General features: G+C 39.4%; 1 protein-coding gene across 4 annotated transcripts in view; it reads left to right on the top strand.

The window, feature by feature from the left end:
• The window catches only part of DUSP16 (dual specificity phosphatase 16), a 70,744-nt gene that overhangs the window by 31,138 nt on the left and 19,741 nt on the right, over positions 1–19,865 (top strand). For all 4 annotated transcript variants that reach the window (XM_048952883.1, XM_048952897.1, XM_048952907.1 and 1 more), the window contains 2 exons: positions 5,609–6,207; positions 7,292–7,430. In XM_048952883.1, coding sequence (XP_048808840.1) covers positions 5,977–6,207; positions 7,292–7,430 — 370 coding nt within the window. In that variant the 5' untranslated portion in view covers positions 5,609–5,976. The remainder of the gene's footprint in view (positions 1–5,608; positions 6,208–7,291; positions 7,431–19,865) is intronic.

The following is a 19,865-nucleotide window of genomic DNA, read 5'->3' as shown; positions in this document are numbered from 1 at the left end:
GCCATTGCACTAGAGTGTGCTGGGGAGGGAAGGAAACTGTCATTGTTCTACCACTCCCAGCTGATCTGAGAAAATGATCTATGTAGAAGGTGGGTTGTTTTTTTTTTAAGACATTTGCTTAAGTCAGCTGAACAGCTAAAAGACATCCTCAGTCTCCGCAGCTGATGAACATGAGCCCTTGCATCTTTATTAATAGGCTCATCTTTTAAATTACAAGTGTTTGTAATCTCTTTCCTGTGTGGTCTCTATAATGACAAGCAAGACATGGGTTTCTTGTAATCTGTTACATTTTTTTCCCAAACTTCACACTTTATTGCACAATTGTTTTCTTTGGAATGTATTAGCATGTTTGGTGAATTTAGGGGAAGCATTTCTGTCCCTTACTTTTACTAGAGATCTTATTTCCCTTATGCTCTGTAAACACTTTCTGTTTCTCACTACAGATAATCATCTGTAGTGAGATCAAGGATGATCTCACCCTGTCCTTGATGCTCACTCAGTCTCTAGAAGCTTAAGCGACAAGCATCTCTTCTTTTATTTCTATCTTTCTGAGGCTGGTGAGGCAGTGCTGAGGCATTGCTGAGATGTTGGAAGAAAAATATCTTGTGAGTGGTAATTAACCCCTGTGACCCCTAGATTGGGAATTCCTCTCTGATGCAGGAGGTTGTGTGGGCCTATTTGCTCAGTATCACATGCAGTGAATGGTGTTGCTTGTCAAGGCACCAGCTATTGAACCACTGGCACCTCTCTGCTCAGTAAAACTGAAGCCCAGTATTCCTTTAGGAACAGCTGATGTGCCCACAGTGGCATGTGTACTGCAGTTTAGAAACTCATAGCTCTGCGTCCTGGTTTAGCTTTTGGTTTTCTTTTTGTGTTGGTGTCCGTTTTGAAAAATATGAAAGTGAATCTGATTATAGGAAAGAATATTCTGGAGATATCTGTAAAGATTTTGGGCAAGCGTGGATCCGTCTCTTGCTTTATAGGGAGTTAAAGGTTTAATTTTCTTATTTAAAAGAGGTAAGAAACAGTGCTGTATACCTCAGTCCATCTGAATGAGGAAGAAGCCTTGCAGTATCACCAATGGGTGACTTCATTCAGTATTCTCATAGCTGGGCTACGTTTCACTTTTTCTCAAAACTGATTTCAGTGTAGAACATCTTGTGACTAAGATGGTTTCCTAGTTTGAAGATCAGCCACATAATGGCCAGGACATTATATTGCATAATCTTATGAAGCCATGGTGTCAATACATACTATTGCAATCTAAATCACAAGTAGAGCACAGAAAGAAAAGAGTCGAGAAATTAAGTTTGGCCTTTTTACAAACAATGATTGAAATGAAACAGATATTTCAACACCTCTTAACAGCTGGATGATAAAAGCACTTGCCAGGAAAGGGAGGAGATCTCTAGTGTTTACCCAAAACAGGAGACTGCCAGTTTCTCTTGTTTAGATTGGTCCCAAGAAGGAGTCCAAAAGTCTGATAGTCCCAGAAATTGAGAGAACAAAAACCTATAACTGAAATACTGTTTTGACAGGATCAGCTCCATTGGGCTGGAGAGGAACAACATTTTTATCAACCACGGTAATTTGAGATGACATTACTGTTAAGTTTATTACTTTCAAGCCATGGGCAGAGAAGCTTTCCACTGTGTTAATACATTGCTAAATGTTAAAGTAATAGTGATATTCAAGAGGACTTTTAACTGGTAGCCCATTTTCATTAAGAAACACGTTCTTTTACTTAGTAACCATACTATGATAAAGTAATAGAATGGCGTAGATCAGAAGGGATCTTAACAATTACCTAGTTCCAACCCACCTGCCATGGGCAGGATTGCCACCCACTATATCGGGTTGCCCAGGACCCTATCCAACTTGGCCTTGAACAACTCCAGAGGTGGGGCATCCACAGCTTCTCGGGACAACCTGTTCCAGGGTCTCATCACCCTGCTGAGTAAAATCTCTTCCTAACAATTAATTTAAATCTCCCCTCTTTTACTTTAAAGACGTTCCGCCTTGTCTTATTACTATCAGACTGTGTAAAAAGCTGGTCTCCCTCCTGTTTATAAGCTCCCTTTAAGTACTAGAAGGACACAGTGAGATCTCCCTGAATCCTTTTCCAGGCTGAACAAGCCCAGCTCCTTCAACTTTTCTTTGTAGGAGAGGTGCTCCAGTCCTCTGATAATCTTTGTCGCCCTACTCTGGACATGATCCAGCAGCTTTACATAATTCTAGTTCTGAGAGCTCTAGGCTTGGATGCAGTAATGCAGGTGGGGCGTTATGAGGGCACAACAGAGGTGTACAGTCCCCCTCATCAATGTACAGACCTCCCTCATCCTTCTGGCCACCTGTCTTCTGATGCAGCCCAGGATGCAGTTTGCCTTCCCAGCTTAGAGTGTACACTGTTGGCTTGCATCAGACTTTTCATCCATCAGAAAACACAAGTCCTTCTTGGCAGGGCTGCTCTTAATGAGTTCTTCTACCAGTGTGTGTACTTACATGGGACTGTCCTGACTCAAGTGCCATACCTTGCCCTCGGCCTTGTTGAACCCCATTAGGTTCACATGGCTCACTTCTGCAGCCTGTCCATGTCTCTGGATGGCTTCCCATTCTTCTGTTGTATCAATTGCGCCACTCAGCTTAGTGTCATCAGCAAATCTGAGGGTGCCGCTGAGGGTGTACTCAGTCACTGTTTATGATAGAGATGTTGAAGAGCACCTATCTCAGGGCACACCCCTGGAGGCACCACTCACCACTGGCCTCCATTTGGACTTCAGTTCTTTTAAGGGATTTCTGAAACAAACTGAAATTGTCATTCGAAAGGGAAGGGTGTGACAGCAAGCAAAAAGTGCTTAGGAGATAAAGAATATACCCAAGTTGAAAGTTGCAAATTACAGATTACATATTTCTAATAGCCTCCATTTTGATATTCTGTGGTTTCTAGAGCCTCAGCTGCTTTATTTTCCTTTTGTTACTTTAAGTCAGCATTTTACCCATCAAAACAAACTGTCTAGTTCATGAACAAACTGTCTAGCTCATAGAAGCTAGAGCCAATTCCCACTATAGCCAGTGGAAAAGTTTTCATTAATTTCAGTGGGCTTACTATCTGGCAGCTTCTGATGCAATAAACATCTCCCCCAGGAAAAAAAAGAAAAAAAAGGGAAAAAGAAAGAGAGAGATTCACAACTCATGACAGGAACATGTCAAGGAGAAACAAAAAAAAATGCAGAATGTTTTTTCTTTCTTTCCTTAAAATAAAAATACAACTATGGAGCTTCATTCTTTTCCCCTCTACATAATAGCGCAGTCTTTTGATACCTTTCACCCTGTCTGCAAAGAGCCCAAGGCTAGTAAATGATGACTGCTCTTTGAGGAGGAGCACACTTTCCAATCAAGTTGTAAAGATAGGGAGTTTTAATAGGCTTAATTAAGGCTTGGGACAGTACATTTTCCAATATATTTTGTAGGTGAAAGCAATATACATTTCCTTGCTATATGCTGCCAATTACTGGAATAAGCTTAAAATTATTAGTGGTACTATAATAGTAGTAGTCAGGGCATTTAGATTATCACATTCTGTCAACCTCATGGTTGTTTATATGAAACCTCATGTTTTTCTTATATGGGTACATAAAACTCTGTATTTGTTGAAATGTGGAATTAAGTTTGTTATAATTTTCCTGTTTAAAATTTATTTATTTATTGTGAAAGTGAAGTATGCTATTGTTATAAACTTAATTCATTTGAGAATTCATACATGTAGGTTTATATATTATCTCTGATAAATAAAATATCTGCTGATTTCAGATTTCTAACTGTTAAACACAATTGTCTTTTGGCATAACAGAACTTTTAGTAAAAATTAAAATGAATGAAATCATTTGGAAGTGAAACAATAAGTCAACTCTACAAATAAAGTGCAAAAATTTTTAAATGAGCCTGTTAAAGTGAGAATGGAAAATTCTGCATGCTAAAAATCTGCTTTAAAAAATCTTCCTATGTACTTCTATGTACGTTAGGAATAAAGGAAAATGTCTCTTCCTGATATGCTCCTGTTTGCAAATGTGTCACTGCCTGAAGAAAGAGTGTCAGTGAATCAGATTTCTATCTTTGTGACTCAAGTTTGTTGAGTCACTTTAATTTGTTCCAGCCAGCAGAAGGCAAAGGTAGAAAGACTGCTTGGGTCTCAAGCTAAATAGCATGGGCCACTGTTGACATATGAGTTGCTGGAGTGTCTACTTTCTTGTGTGAGAGGTGTTGCATAGTTTTGCTGACCTAAAATCACTTCCCAGACAGGGAATGTTATGGTGTGAAATGCACAAACTTGGTAAATGTAGTTTCTTGGCTTTAGCCAGCTCTGACTTGAGCCCAGATTGTTCATTCCAAACCAAGCTGCCATACTAATGAGGTGAGGGGCTCTTACTGGGTTAATGCTTTGGTGTAAAGGCTCCAACATGTGAGCACCACCACCGCAGCTGAAAAAGCCAGCATACTCGGCTGTCTCCTTTTGGAGGAGCTGAAGTGTCTTGTGGAGCTTGTGCTCTGGAGCTGCAGTTTGTAGCCTTATATAGATGGCCGTATGTAAATGTGCACAATTACACTGAGAAACCAAGTGCTGCTGAATGGGGAGGAAAGCCAGGTGACTTCTGCTTTCTATAGGTTCTATAGTTTTAGCACAAAATGCACTGAACTGGAAGGTAAGCCACTGTGGTGGCTGTTCCTCAGGTGTATTCCTGCAGAGACGCGTTCCATCTTGGGGGATTGTACAACCAAAGTCAGTGCTATTATTGGATGATGAAATGTCTCAGGTAGACTATTTACTGCTGTAATGATGTACCATTTAGGTTGAAGTGGTCAGGGTCTAATTTCACAAAACTGTAGTTTGCTTCAGTTACTATTAGCATGTGTGAAAAACGCACTTTACATAATGATCCCATGGGCTCCAGAGGGCCCAGAGACTGTGCTCAGTACCATACCTTGCAGCAGTGTGTTTAAAAGGCCTCTGTTTCAAGTTTGGTGATTAATTCAAATAAAATATATGCATCCTGATGTACCATCTTATGTTTCTCTTCAACCATATTCTCAGAAGAGAAACATGGATGTAAGCTTGTTGTCCTCTCCTTTGTTTCTGCTCTTATATTTGCAGAGCTGGTCTGCAAAATGCTTTCCAAGGCATTACATTTTAAAAATGTATCGTAAGTTTTTACTTCTTACTTAAATGGTGAAGTACTGAAATGCATCTAACTCATTCTGCTCTTGAAAGGAATAACAGATTTAGGATAGTGTCTCTTAATTACATTCTAACACGTCTCGTGAAGAGGGAGAGGTAATGGCAACAAAAGTCTGCAATTAAGGCAGGGTATGTTGCCTTAAAGACAATAAAATTGTGAAGGCAAGATTGTTGGAATAGATTCAAACACTGTAGTTGTAAATTCTCACTCTCAGATGTTTGGAATATTCAGCAGAGGGGAACTTTTCAGGAGTGTATTTATTATGTGGTACAGACTGCTGTGCAGTTAGCCTCAACGGTGAACATTTTGTTCTGCATGCTTCATAGCCTCATCTGGTTTATGTTTTTTTTTTTTTAATCTTCCCCTTCTTGCAGGCTCTCAGTCCAGTGTAAAGATGATGGTTGGGAGCAAAGGTAAAGAATGATGTAATGCAGCGGCAGCCAGAAAGCATCTTTTGTGAGAATTGTGCAATGGCTACTCCAGTCATCTCCTGATGAATCAGATGTGAAGGGTTGCTCTGTGGAATGAGCCCTTTGTAACGGCACATCAACTGGAAGCAGGAGGAGACATTCAGCTGAAGAGCTCTTTCTGAAAATGGGTTTAACTTTTCTTTTGCCAGTCACTACCAGCATGACCTCATACACTTCTAGTACAATGCTGTGGCTAAGCCTTTGAGTACACAGCCATTACATCATTGCAGCAAATTAGAGAGGGAGGTGGTGAAAGAGGCCTCATTGTTGTCATGGCCGATGAGATGATCAGCACTCAACTCATTGTCGCCGAGAAGTTGGTGGCTTTGCTGGAGAGTGGTACTGAAAAATTGCTGCTGATTGACAGCCGCCCCTTTGTGGAATACAATACGTCCCACATCTTGGATGCCATCAATATCAACTGCTCAAAGCTTATGAAGCGGAGGCTGCAGCAGGACAAAGTTTTGATTACAGAGCTCATTCAGCATTCAGCAAAACACAAGGTAGGGGGTATTTTCCTGTTATTCTTTCTATTGGTTTAAAAATGTGCCCAGAGAGCAACTTATTTCAGGCATTTTAGTTTGAGGGGAAAAAAAAATATATGGGGGAGGTTGAGTTTTGCAAAGACTTTACTGGATTTGACATACTGTCAGTTAACACGAAGTTTATCGTTGGTATACTTAGTAGCAGTGTCTGAATGACAGATTAACATGTAGGGATCTTAAAATTAACAAGTATTCTTGTAAATCATGTAGATCACGGTCTCTTAAGTGTATGCAGTGAATGCAGTAAGCATTCACATTCTAAACTTTGAAGGATTCTTTGGGCCCTGTGGTGATAAGGATTGCGAGCAAGAGGTCATACAGTTCAGAAAGAAACTGTAGCTCTGTCAATCCTGGCTCTTGCTTCCTGTTTAAAGTGCTTTCAGTGTGAATAGTCTGATGGGTTTTTAAATAGAGTTATGAGCAAAAAGAAAATAACTAATCTGTTTCAACATAATAACTATCCAGTGGTTGTTTTTTTATATATACCTTTAATCCACTGGATGACAGAAATAATCTGTGTACTATGTTCTTGCTTTCACATATTAAAAGTTGAAGCCTTTTTCTTAGTTTGTGTGTTTTATACATATGCTCTTATTGATGGCTGAAATGTGTGTGGCTTTAGGCAGTTTAAGGTCTCTTGTATTTGTAATTGAAAAATACTGAAGTAGGAAATGAGATTGGATCTTCTTTTAGAGAAACGCATTTGTTGTTTGAAAAAAAAATAAACCCAGCTGAAGGTAAAGCATTAACAGGTGACATAAAGTTATCCAGTGGTTGAAATTTGTAGTGTATGCTTCAACTTAAAGCAAATAATCAATACAAAAACTCTCAAAGGAAGTACACTTGATCAGGAAAAAAAAAAAAAAAACTAGCTAATAATACAAATTCATGTGCATACAGCCATGTATGAAACCTATGTATCTGAAGTGCTGCACAGCAAACATATAGGAACCCTTAGCCTGACTTCATGCAGATGATAATGTGGTGGTTTTTTTAGTCATCTTCCTCTTCCCTGTCTTACCCTCAATTACTTATATTTCAGATTGAAATTGATTGCAAGCAGGAAGTAGTAGTATATGACCAAAGCTCTAAAGATGTGACCTCTCTCTCACCTGACTGCTTTCTTACTGTGCTCCTGGGCAAACTGGAGAAGAACTTCATCTCTGTATATCTGCTTTCAGGTATGATTACCATGAGAAAAAAAGCTGTTGAATAAGAAGGGAAAAAGAAAAATGAAAAGGAAAAAAAAAAACTACTGTTATAGCTGTTAAGTACACAATTTTATGGACTATCCACAGCTTAATTTTCATGATGGAAAAAAAAATCAGCTCTAATCAAAAAGACTTACACCCTAGAGCAGAGGAGAGCATTCTAAAACTTCCCTTTCTTCTTCTCCTCTACATCTGTAGATTAGTGTCATGAAACATTAGTTTGGTCATCCCCTGCTGGATCCCGTGAAGAAGATGGTCAGGGGGTCTCCATCCTCACACTTTGGCTTCTGTGGAAAGGGATGGTACCAGAAAAGGAGTGTGTTGCAGCTCCCCAGTGCATAGTCTGGGCAAGCACCAGTTGTGCATCTCATAATGAATAGGAACTTTTTTTTTTTTCTTATATCTAGTGCATGGTAATTATCTGATTCAGTTCAAACTGAAAATGCAACTTAAACTCATTGTGAGATCGTAGTGTTCATTAGCTAGAGAGGTGAATTTATCCATGTGCAGCTGGTAAAGGTTTGTTTGGGTGTTAGAGGGAGGGAAGAAGTCTAATATGTTAAAGGCCTCCTTATTTTTATTTGAACATTTCAAATACCAATTCAATTCAAATGTCTCTTAACAAAAATTAGATCTGAGTTTCCTTTTTGGTTAAATAGATAGTGAAGGGGATGTTTATAAATGCAGAAACAGCGGAGTGCTGAAGTTCTAAAGAGCTGATGATAGAAGAGAGAAGGAAAAAAAAAAAGAAAAATGTAAAGAAAGTGTTTACTACTGATTTATTACAGCTGAATGCTTTTTCCAAGAAATAAAACCAGTTAAGATGAATCTGTAGTAAAGTAACTAACATAACAGGGTGAAGTGACAATAGTTTTTCTTCTCTTACAATGATTTTGTTCTGGTTTTAATCTATGGGTGATGAAATAGCTGTCAGTATCATTAAAAAAAAAATATCAAAAAACTAGCTACTTAAACAAAAGAGACATTTGGTGTATGGGGTGAAGGAGGAAGTGCTAGATTCCAGGTTATACAGCGGTCCTTGGAGTTTCTTGGTATGTGGATAGAAAACTAAATAAGACGTGTAGTTTCAGTGACCTGATGACCAATGCTCATAAACATTTATTGCTTATAATGAGAATAAGGGTCAATGCACTGCGTAAAAAGAAAAAAAACCTTTGTACTTTGGTTTTCCCTAAGCCACTTGATGAGGTTTATTTAAAACAGTGACCATAAATAAATATTAAGTAGTAGGAAAATATTTTTTGTTGTTGAATAAGCAGCAATTAATAAATTTCTGAAATTCCTCCATCTGTTCTTCCTGCCTCCTCCCCCCATTACTGGGCATGCAGTAAGTTATTTTTTTATTATTATTTATTTAGGTTTTGCATAAAGGTATGTTCAACCCTGAAGGTAGTTTTCCATCGAAGTAACTGATGTAAAGGCTTCAGGGGAACCCCTACTGATTAGTTTAAGCTTTTGATCTGACCTCATAAAAATATGTATAATCTGGTGAGGAATATTCTCAGGAATTTAAGTATTTGTTTTGATTCTTAGTTTTTAACTGTACACAAAATATTGAAATGTGGATGCTGGAAGCTCAACCTACCCCCATCACTGCATTTACTCTGCTGGATTAAATAAGCCCTAAAGATGGAGATGTGACAATCTTAATAATATTTAAGAACTGGATTTAGTTTTATGAAGTCCTGTTCCTAGTTACAGTATTTTTACAGTCTTGAGATATTTCTGCTTGCTCTGCAGAAACAGCTGAGAGGGATTACTGACTCTCTTTTGATGAATTAGCATTATTAAGGTGGGAAACAGCAAAAGTCTTGCTTAAATCCTATTCTATTTGACCAGTGGAAAACATTCACATTCTGCTTTCCTAAAACATTTGCTCTTCCCTTCTCTTATCCTCGTTTGCTCCTACTTGTGCAAGTACAAATATCTTAATGACAGATACCTTTGAAATGTTGCCTGTGGTGAGAGAGAAGTGGAGAAATTTAAGGGTGTGTATGTGTGTGTGTAGAAAATTTACTCTAAATAGGATTTCTGACTTTCTTACCTTCCCCTCCCTCCCCCCCCAAAAAAAACCCAACCAACCAAAATAACAACAAAGCAGAAATTCTTACCTTTCCAAATTTCCAACCTAAGATTAAATGTTATGATAGCATAATACAAAAACACTCTGCTGGCTCTGAACTAAAACTTAAAGCAAGGATTAATGCACCCGGGTGGATTTGGAACAATGGTAAATATCTAAGAGGAACTACATAACCATTACAGGTAATTTAGTAGCACTGAAAGAGTTTCACTGAACTAAGTAAGAATTTACTGCTGCAAGAACAGCATATTTTTGCCAGCAAACTATGAAAAACATATTTTCATTTTTTTGTCAGTCATTGATTTGCCACTTAGACTTGCTGTACCTGAGTACTCAGTACTAGACCTGATCTGCAGATGTAATCAGGATTGCACATGCCTAAATATTGTCTGTAGAAAGCTCAATTTGTGATCAGAGATGAAGCTTCCATGCTTCAGTGGATGAATCAAAGACTGCTGGGAAAGGACAACTGTCTCACATCCACGTCAGATGGGAGTTGTCTTGAAGAGGAGTCTACAGACTTCTGCAGATTTTACTGCTTACTGCATAAGTTATTTTTTGTAGTTGAAAAAATCAATAGCAAAGAATAGCAGGTTTTCAAGGTGAACACTGTGAAGGCCATATGTGACTCACAGGTTGTTGAGTCAGGAAGGTGTACACCACCATTCTGAAACCTCTGTTGAATGTGGGTGCCATCACCCCATAAAAAAGTTGCATTGACTGGCAATAGAAATTCAAGAGGTGAATTGTCTGCTAACCTCTGCTACAGTTCTGCTTTTGAAAACTATGAGCAATTAAATGATTTAATGGATTTTGCTTTCATAAGACCTCTCTGATAAGTTTTTACAGAGCACAAAGCTGCTGTGATAAGCAGAAAGGCATTAATTATTAATTTTGCATTCAGCACTGAATGCTGATGACAAACAGTGATCAATGAAGTTACAAATGCATGAGTATGAAAAGAAAAAGCAAATAGAATGAGTTCAGTGAGACTGGACAAAATTCCTGAAATCAAAATAGCAAGAGATTAGCCAGAGACTGTTGCAAGTGGTGTTTTAGTTGAAACCCCAAATCACTGTTTCCCTATGATCTGTCTCCCTCACTAACAGCAGGTATACGAAGTGGTAGACTTGCAGAAGGAAACAAGTGAAAGAGCTTTTTACAGTTCTGTTTATGCTGGCATTTTTCTTAAAAATATTTGAAATCATAACTTGATGTGAAGGAGTCCTAATGCAGTAATGTCAGTATCTCCAGGGTATGTTTACCACAGTATTTTCTCTACTTACCTAAAGCAAAGCTAAATGGAAAAGAAAGCACAGTGCTTGCTTTCTCACTAGAAAGACTATGTCTTGTGGCAGAGGAGGAGGAAATCTTAAGGATATACTTTTATAGGTAGGGCTAGTCATTTCTATCTCTCAAAGCAAGCAGGGTTGAAAAGCTGAGCTTTTCTCCCTACTTCTGCAACCCCACGTCCAGGTAGGAGGGTACCTTGTGTGACCTAAAAGATGATGTGAGTTAGTTGCAGTTTCTTCGACTGGTACATTTCTAACACCCTAGCATTTATTAATGTTTGGAATTGGAGTTTATAATAATCTTTGGTTGTGGCTCAAGTTGTGAGCAAGTCTTTGGAACATTCCTCGAAGAGAAGAGCACATCCCCAAATGGTGGTCATTAACATATTCAAGTTATCTGCACATTGGATTAATAGGGAGCACAAGCAGTTAAATATCTCGCTGACCTTCAAAGGAAGAAGGAACATCAGGTTTCCTTGTACTCTGTTGATGCCATTAGAAGCAAGTCTAATGAAAAAGGCAGAAGTCTTGCAGAGCTGATGCGGTATTCCCTCTATGAATATAGAAAAATTAGTACTCTTGGCTACAGCTGCTCCTCTGCTAACGTTCTCCCAACCCTTGTTTACTTAAAATGAAGCTTTGAGTGTTCACTTAGTGCCATGATTGTTTTAAGCACTTGAAAAATGGGAGTAGGGTCTATTACTTTCATATGTGTATTTTTTTGCTATCTTATGAGAGAGCAAAGTTTGACTAGCATGAAGCTCTCATAATATTTCTCAAATCCAAGAATAACTTGTTAACTTGGCTTTTGTTTGGGATATCTCTGGATGTTTGTGAAACTTAATTGACTGCAATCATGACTGGGATTTCTTTTTTAAAAAAAGCAGAAGGGTCAACTGTGAGAGTCTGTTCCCCATGCTTTGCTGTTAGTGTGACTCTCCTGCTGCTACGTGCCACCTGGGTGGGAGGATGGAGCTGACTCCGTTCTCGTACCCCTAGCCTTGTTTGCTTAACCTGCCTATTAACCTTCTCTTACCAAAGGCAGAAACCCTTGGGGCAAAGAACTCCCTTCACTACTGTGCTTGTAAAATACTTAGCACAACAGAGCCACTTTCTAAACACTGCCGTAATAATAATAAGTTTTCTGAAGGTGAAACTTGAGTCTACTGAACAAAGTGCAGGCGACTGATGAGAGGGAACTGGAAGGGAAGCATGGAGGAGGAGTACAGTCCATTGGGATTGCTGTGCTGCTGGTAGAGCTCTGCAGCCCCAGCCTGTGTAATGGAAAACGGAGCAGCCCTGCCAGCTGAGCTGGAATGCAGGAATTGCGATGGTCTGCGGAGCTCTGCAGCTCGTCTAAACAGCGTGGAAACATTGGAGATTCCTAAAACTCTGAGTCAGAGAGCTTAGATCTTTTACTCATTGTGGCAGGGGAAAAATCTGTAGTGCGGCTTGTAGGTAAATATTTTAATGTGCAATGGGAATGTGACTGTGAATGTGTTAAGTTATGACATTAATCAGATCACAGGCTCTTACACATGAGTGTTTTGTACATTTTCTCTTTTTGCTACAGTTCTGTTTACATTTGATTTCTGCATCATTTTTGTAACGTTATACACGTTATGTTCCTGGCACTGATCAGTGTGAACAGAATCAACTTCCAAATTTCTATGGGGGTAGGAGTCAGGAAGAAGGCAGCTGGACATGAATGTACTTTATTGCCTACCTTTGTATGCAGAGGTTTGGAAAGATTTACTTAAAGTTGATCTAAATATTATGTTGTAGAGGTAATTGCAAATTTTGTGATATTACTAATTTATTTATTAGTATATCACTGTATAAAATTTATAATTACTGCCTGTAATGAAGAAGTAGATTCTGGATTAAAAGAAGGCAGTGGAAACTTCTGCCAAATAAGAAGGCTTTAAAATCTCTTTTTTGTAACTCTCCTAGTTCGTGCATGTTATCTTTGGTTTTTAACTCATCACTTGGGTTTTAGACCTTTTCCATTCCCTGCTACTTTACTACTTCAAAATAACAGTTTGACAATGTTAACACTGATGAACTGGCAGACAGATCTTGTGGGAACAGTAGGGAGGTGGCTTCTAGTCTGCTTTTAAGAGTTCACTGAAGAAATCCAGTGTCTCTCTTTGGTGTATTTTGAACTGTCAGAAGCCAAAAGGGAATGAAAAAGAAGTGCCTAATTTGGATGGCATTTATGAGTAATGTCAACATTTTCTCTGTTACAGTGTTAGTGTGCAGTGTCCTTATGCTTTTCCTGCAGACTCTGTGACCTGTAGAAACAGACGTGTTTTTTTCATCTCTACGTCAGGAGCAAGAGATGAGATCTGTCTGTGCTACAGGGATATCTGGACCTACTTGTATAGAACATGTTGTATAGAACATTTTGTAGGCTCTTCTTGGCACAAAGTTTTACTCATACCAAGCGCACAGGCACTGCCATGTTGTCTGTCTGTCTGCTTTCACCAACAAAAGATGTTTTAAGCTTGTTGGTCAGCTTCAATAAGGCTTGACAAAAGGAGTAATTAAATGGGAAAAATAATGGAAGTTCTTGTAAGCCTTATGGGAATGAGCAAGGCTGCAGTGGACAGCCTCAAATTAGTGTCTTCCCCTGAGAAGTAACTTCAGGTCAAGCTGCACTGGATTTTCACCAGGACAAAGCAGCAGTACCATGTGAGTTCCAGTGACACAAGAGGAGTCTTGGTGCTCCAACTATGATAGCCAGATGATGATCCACCACAGAACAGCTCTGCAGTCTCCCCAGTTGCCTGATTGGAAAACCTATTCAATCAGTGGAAAGTGGAACTCTGCTTGTCTACCTGGTCATTAGTCAGTCTTCATTAGTTTGAGAAGGTGGCCAGGAGTCTTATTTCAGTTATCAGCTGCTCCTTGAGCTGAATCTCTTCTCCCCTCATTGTTGGCTTTGCTGCTAGGCTCTGGGTGTAAGAGGCAGTGGTGTGGGCTCTGTCAAGCTTTGGCTGACAAACACTCAAAAACCCAGTGACAACTAACAGGAACATCTCCTTTTATCATGCTTCCCTTTCACTGCTGAGCTGTGGGTAGGTCAGCTGTTGTACTTTAACATCCAGCCTTAATCTGCCTTATCTCTGCTGTATGGTCAGGTCTCTATTCTGGCTGTGTTTTGTCAATGTGCACTTACCTGATTACTAAGAGAAACTATTCTTGGTGATTAAAACTTCAGGGGAAGACTCTGAAAGCATTTTGAGAATGGTAAGGAATGTGACGTGACTAGTGGTTGAAATAGTAATTTTGAAGGCAGGATGGTAGGATTATCTTCTGATTGATTTTTCTGTATCATAGAAATAGCGTGTAGGTTGAGGCATAGGATGACTGTGTGAGAGAACATCTGTGATATATTCCACATGTATGCAAAGGAAAGAATACGTGTGGATGGGGGAGATGAATATTACTGCAGAAGCATTTGCTGCTAATTACACGGGGCCAACAGCCTGATTACTGTAATATGTTGTGTAAGTACCAGTGGGCTGTTTGAGGTGATCTTTGAAAGCTAGTGGGAGGACAGTATGCATTCTTCTCTCTTTCTAGCAACCTGTGGAAAGTTAAGTATTTAGTTTAGTAAAGGGGGCAGTGGGCTGACGGATGAGGGGAGATGTTGTGCAGGGTAGATGCAGTGGCTGATCTGCACAGTAGCAGATGAAATTTCATTGGACCAGCCACAGTGTCATGAAGCCAACTTGTGTTAGTGTGAGGATGGGATGTGTGTTGATGGGAATGATGAAAATGCTTGAATTTCAAAAACTGAATTTTAGTATATACAGTCAAAGAATAATAGAATTGCTCAGGTTGGAAAGACCTTCAAGATCATCAAGTCCAACCACAACTGAACCATACTACCCTAACTCTAACAGTCCTCCGCTGGATCATGTCCCTGAGCACCACATCCAAATGGTTTTTAGACACATCCAGGGATGTTGATTCAACCACCTCCCTAGGGAGTTTATTCCAGTGCTTAACAACCTTTTCTGTAAAAAAGTTTTTCCTGATATCCAACCTAAACCTCCTCTGGTGCAACTTCAGGCTATTTCCCTTTGTCATCAGTGAAAAGAGACCAATCCTGCTCTCACTGTAAGCACTTTTCAAATATTGGAAGAGAGCAATAAGGTCGCCCCTCAGCCTCCTTTTGCCCAGACTAAACAGCCCCAGTTCCTTTAGTCACTCCTCATAGGGCATATTCTCCAAGCCCTTCACAAGCTTTGTTGCCCTTCTTTGTAAGGTGCCCTTCTCCAGCACCTCCATGTCCTTTCTGTACTGAGGTGCCCAAAACTGAACACAGTAGTTGGGGAGAGGCCTCACCAGTGCCAAGTACAGGGACAGGATGACTTCCCTTCTCCAGCTCACCACACCATTCCTGTTACAAGCCAGGATGACGCTGGCCTTCTTGGCCACCTGGGCACACTGCTGGCTCATATTCACCAAGGTCCCTTTCCACCAGGCAGCTTTCCAGCCACTCCTCCCCAAGCCTGTAGGGTTGCCTGGGGTTGTTGTGATCAAAATGCAGGACCTGACGCTTGGCTCTATTGAAACTCATACATTTGGCCTTGGCCTATTGATGCAGTCTATCCAGATCCCTCTCTAGTGCCTTTCTCCCCACTGGTAGATCAACACTCCCTCCCAGCTTGGTGTCATCTGCAAAATTACTGAGGGTGCACTCAATCCCCTCAGTAATCAAGATCATTAAATAAATAAAATAAATAGAAGCAGTTCCAGTACTGCTGGAACTGTACTGAGCCCTGGGGGGCACCACTCCTGGCTGGCATTTCAGCTCATTTCTGCCCCTTCCCACGTGCTAAATCTTTCACAAGTACTTGGATTTCTCAAAATCTTTAAGCAAATCTTTAAGCAAAGAAAAAAGCTTTTATGTTTTTATTATTATTATTATTATTATTTAGTTTCAGAATCTCTTGTTGAATGTTTCCTGAAGCAATTAAATTTCAATAGGTGAATTTAAAGTGTTTAAAAGAAAAAAAAAGGAGTGGAGGGTTAACTAGTCTTTCACTTGCAAACCATCTCTACCAGTTTTCATATCTACTGTCTTTGCAACTGCAGTGTGGCAATTGGCAGCTTTGTGGAGTAGTGCTCATCATCTGTTTCCATGTAAAATAAAACAGATGAACTGATATAAATGCTTGTGATTATTTCTCCTTATTCATTTAGAGTTCTTCTCTAACGGTAGTTAAACTAAACAGTTCTGAGTACTGGGTGGGTTCCATTCCCTTAATGGAAGGTAGTTGTTCCCAAATCAACACAAGTTCTCTGGCCATCATGTGCTGCCACCTGATCCTGTTGTGTTTTCCCCTGCTTTTCCTTCTGCTAGTGATGCTAGTTAGGAGATTTATTTATACAAGGATTTACGCAATGAATATATAAGAAAGAGTAACCTACATTGTTGAAGTCTACTAAAATCTTTTCATCTCTTCTGGTTTTGTTCCTGTTTTGTTTCCTGACCTGTCTGAGAAGGGAGCCAAAGCTTCTGATAGTGAGATTCCTTTAACAATCATACCTTGATGATGAAAATTGTAACACATGTATAAGGTTAGGAAATTGCAGTGCCTTTAATCAGAGGAAGTCTCTAGTCAGCAATTTGCAGAATCATAGCAACAGTGTCATGGAGTAGGATGCCAGACCTTGCCAAATTTCTGTTAATAGATATGAAATCTTGTAACCAAGAAACGTGGGCTTTGCATCAAAGAGGTGCTGGGCTGTCTGTCACAAAAGTTTAAGTTGCAAAACCACTAACAGCTCTTGGCACTTCAGTGTGCTATCATAGGATCTTGTGCTTGAATCGCAGCCTTGAGAGGGGAACAGAAAAAGTCCATACTAGGATAAGTAGGGTGCAGCATTCTGTTAAATGTGCTGCGACCACAGAATGCTCATTGAAAACTGACATCACTTTGCTGCTCTGTTAGCTTTAGCAAGGCTACACAAGCAAGAGCTGGGTACAGCTTTGGGTAGTTACAGAACTTTGCAATCTTCTGATGGATTATCTAAAATCAGAGCAAAACTAAATGAGTTTACTTTTGACTCAGAGACATAGAGGACAAGCAGCTGAATGTCCCAGTGCATTTATCACTGCTACCTTGGTATCTCTTGCTTCATGTTGGAAAATATTTCAGATGATAAAGCCTGAAAATCACTTCTGTCTGTTACTTAAACTTGCTCCCATATTGATGGAAGTCATCATTCCTAAAGGTTTTTCTCTGAGACTTGGGTAGAGCCTATTCCACAAGCTAGACAGACTTAAGATTCCACTCACTATTTGCTACCAGCTGGAGAATATGAGGACTTACACATTTGCAGACCTGACAGAAGCAAATGCCTATTTAAAAGTGAAGGAGATGCTCTGTGCTGCTAATCTTGCTTGGTCATCAAGGTTTTCTGGATATAATGGGACTGTTGCATTAGTGATAATGGAAAAATCTTCCATTTAATTCATTGATAGCAGGTGGGTTTGCTGAAGTAGGAGTGTGAAAAATGTCAGAAGTTTTGTTAAGATAATTTTTTTTTTTTAAGCAAGCACGATTTCTAGATATATGTATAATACAGTGCTGCTCCATTTCCCCCTCCTTCACAAATAAACAAGAAGTGGTTGAATAAGAATGTAGAAGTGTTTCAGCTCATCTTTACCATCAAGAATGCAAAAAGCCTTGTGATTTCAAAAGCTATTTAGGACAGACTATTTCAGAGTTATTCATTGGTCATCTATTTCCAGTCCTTTTATATGCTCAGCAACTGTGCTGATTGTTAAAATCAGAGAGAACAGCCTGCCAGCTGCTGTGAGCAGGGAGGGGATGCTGTTCTGGTTGAGGCACTGCAAAGTGAATGAGATTTACTAGGTCTTGTTCAGGAGATTCGGCTGGGGCTGAGTTACATTTATCAAAGATTTCAGTGAAACTTTGTCAAACCAACTGTTTGTGGTGTTTTTTTCTTTTCCCCCACGCTTTCAGCATGCTCTTGTGATCGATTTACCATTTGCAGAGGCTGCAGTAGTGGTAGAGAGAGGGTGTTGATCAGAAAATAGCCCTGGGATAAAAAAAAAAAGAACATTTTCTCTTACTAAACAAACAGCTGCCAATAGCCCTATTCCAAATCAGGTCGTTAAGGAGGCTTGAAGATAAAAATTTACCTTGACACAAAAATCATCCTCAACTTATGAAATCTGAAGCTAAATCAATCTTGTCTTTCTTTTAAGACAAGATTGGATTGGATTGCTATTATTCTACATTCCTATCTTTACAATAAATCCATTTTCCAAATGCTTATTTATTTATTTATTTATTTATTTATTTATTTATTTATTTATTTAACTGTGTGCTCCATTTATAGCAGAAGCGTAAAGGTTGTCTGCGTGATTAAGGTACTCCTTCTCATAAGAGGTTCCCTCATGTGGACTCTGTTTTTTCTTCTGCTTTCAGGGTTAATGGGGTTCCTAATTTTTTTTTTTTTTAATGAAGTGTGAAATAAGATTTTTTCTACATGTATATAAGTGCCTTTAAAAAAAGAAAACGTAACTATATGAGAGCTGATCTGAAAGAAATGCTTCCTACTTTATTATGTTGACCCCACGGCATCAAAGGCAGATGGTGGTGGTATGGCAGTAGAGGTTGAACCTTCCTGTCAATATCCTTCTACATTTTATTGCTGTGACAAATGGCAGCAGAGGGGCAGTCTGAGAAAATAGTGGCTGACATGGAAGTAAGTATGAAACAAAAGTGTGTCGTTGAATTCCTCCAAGTGGAAAAAATGGCACCCACTGACATCATCAATGCTTGTTGAATGTTTATGGAGACCAAACTGTGCATGTGAGCACAGTGAGGCAGTGGGTGGTGCATTTCAGCAGTAGCAACCGCTGACACAGATTTTTACAAGCATAGCATGCAGGCTGTTGTTCATCACTGGTAAAAATGCATAATTACTGGTGGTGACTGTGTCGATATATGGTGTTTTGTAGCTGAGAACCTGCTCTATCAGATAGTGTTGTTGTGCTCTTTATAGCTGTTGTAGTTGCCATGGACATAAATAGGAGAGCAAGTTAAATATAAATATGTATACATTTGTATTGTTTATGTATTTGTGTATGTCTATTATATGTATATATGTACATGCATACACACACTGTATATATATTTTGTAAGTTGATGCAAGCAAATGGAGATGTCAGCAGCTCTTTAAAATGTAAGTTAAGTCTCACTACGACATGAAAACTGAGTAAATGCTATTTATTCCAGATCCCTGATATGTTACAGTGGAAACAATCAGTGGTTAATTAGGATGCATGCTGGAGTAACATGTTACTGAGAAAGTGTGTGTAGTAAGAAGAATGGCTTTTTAGGGATCAGTGTCCCTGATTAAGCATTGGTGCATCTAATCTTGAGTCACTTTGAGCTTGCAGTCTCTGTTTTTAACATATTACTGTATTGCCCAACTTTTTAATGTAATTATTTCTTTATTAATTTTTTTTCCAATATCCATGCAGAAGCGAGACGAACCTGTAGACATTTGGGAAAATTCCTAAAACAAGCTGTTACAGTTGGAAAGATTAGTGTAGTGGAAAGGTGATACAAGAGTGAAATGGCAAAAGGGACGAACAGGGAAAGAATGCTCACCCATCTCCAAAGAGCTAGGCTCACAAGGAAAACTCCACAAGGAAGGGATCTTCAACCAGAGATCCTTTCCTAGTGGCAGTCAGTCCTTAAATGGGGTTTAATGAGGTCTAAGACCCCTTCTGGTCACACAGGTGAATTGCCTTCGCCTGTACTCCCAGGGCTGAGCTGGTTCTTTCCCCAAGTGCTCAATCGGTGTTTCAGGCCATGACTCAACAGCTCCCATACACAAGCAAAAATCACAACTTTGCCCATGTTGTCTTTACCAAGAAAGTACAAATGTACAATCTCTTACTTGCGCAGCTTCTTTATAAGCAACAAGAGTAACTTCATTTTGGAAAAGCTC

Source organism: Lagopus muta, chromosome 1, assembly GCF_023343835.1.
Source record: "Lagopus muta isolate bLagMut1 chromosome 1, bLagMut1 primary, whole genome shotgun sequence".
Classification (NCBI taxonomy): Eukaryota; Metazoa; Chordata; class Aves; order Galliformes; family Phasianidae; genus Lagopus; species Lagopus muta.
Note: the sequence above shows the minus strand (reverse complement) of the source record. Positions and strands in the feature narration are given on the sequence as shown.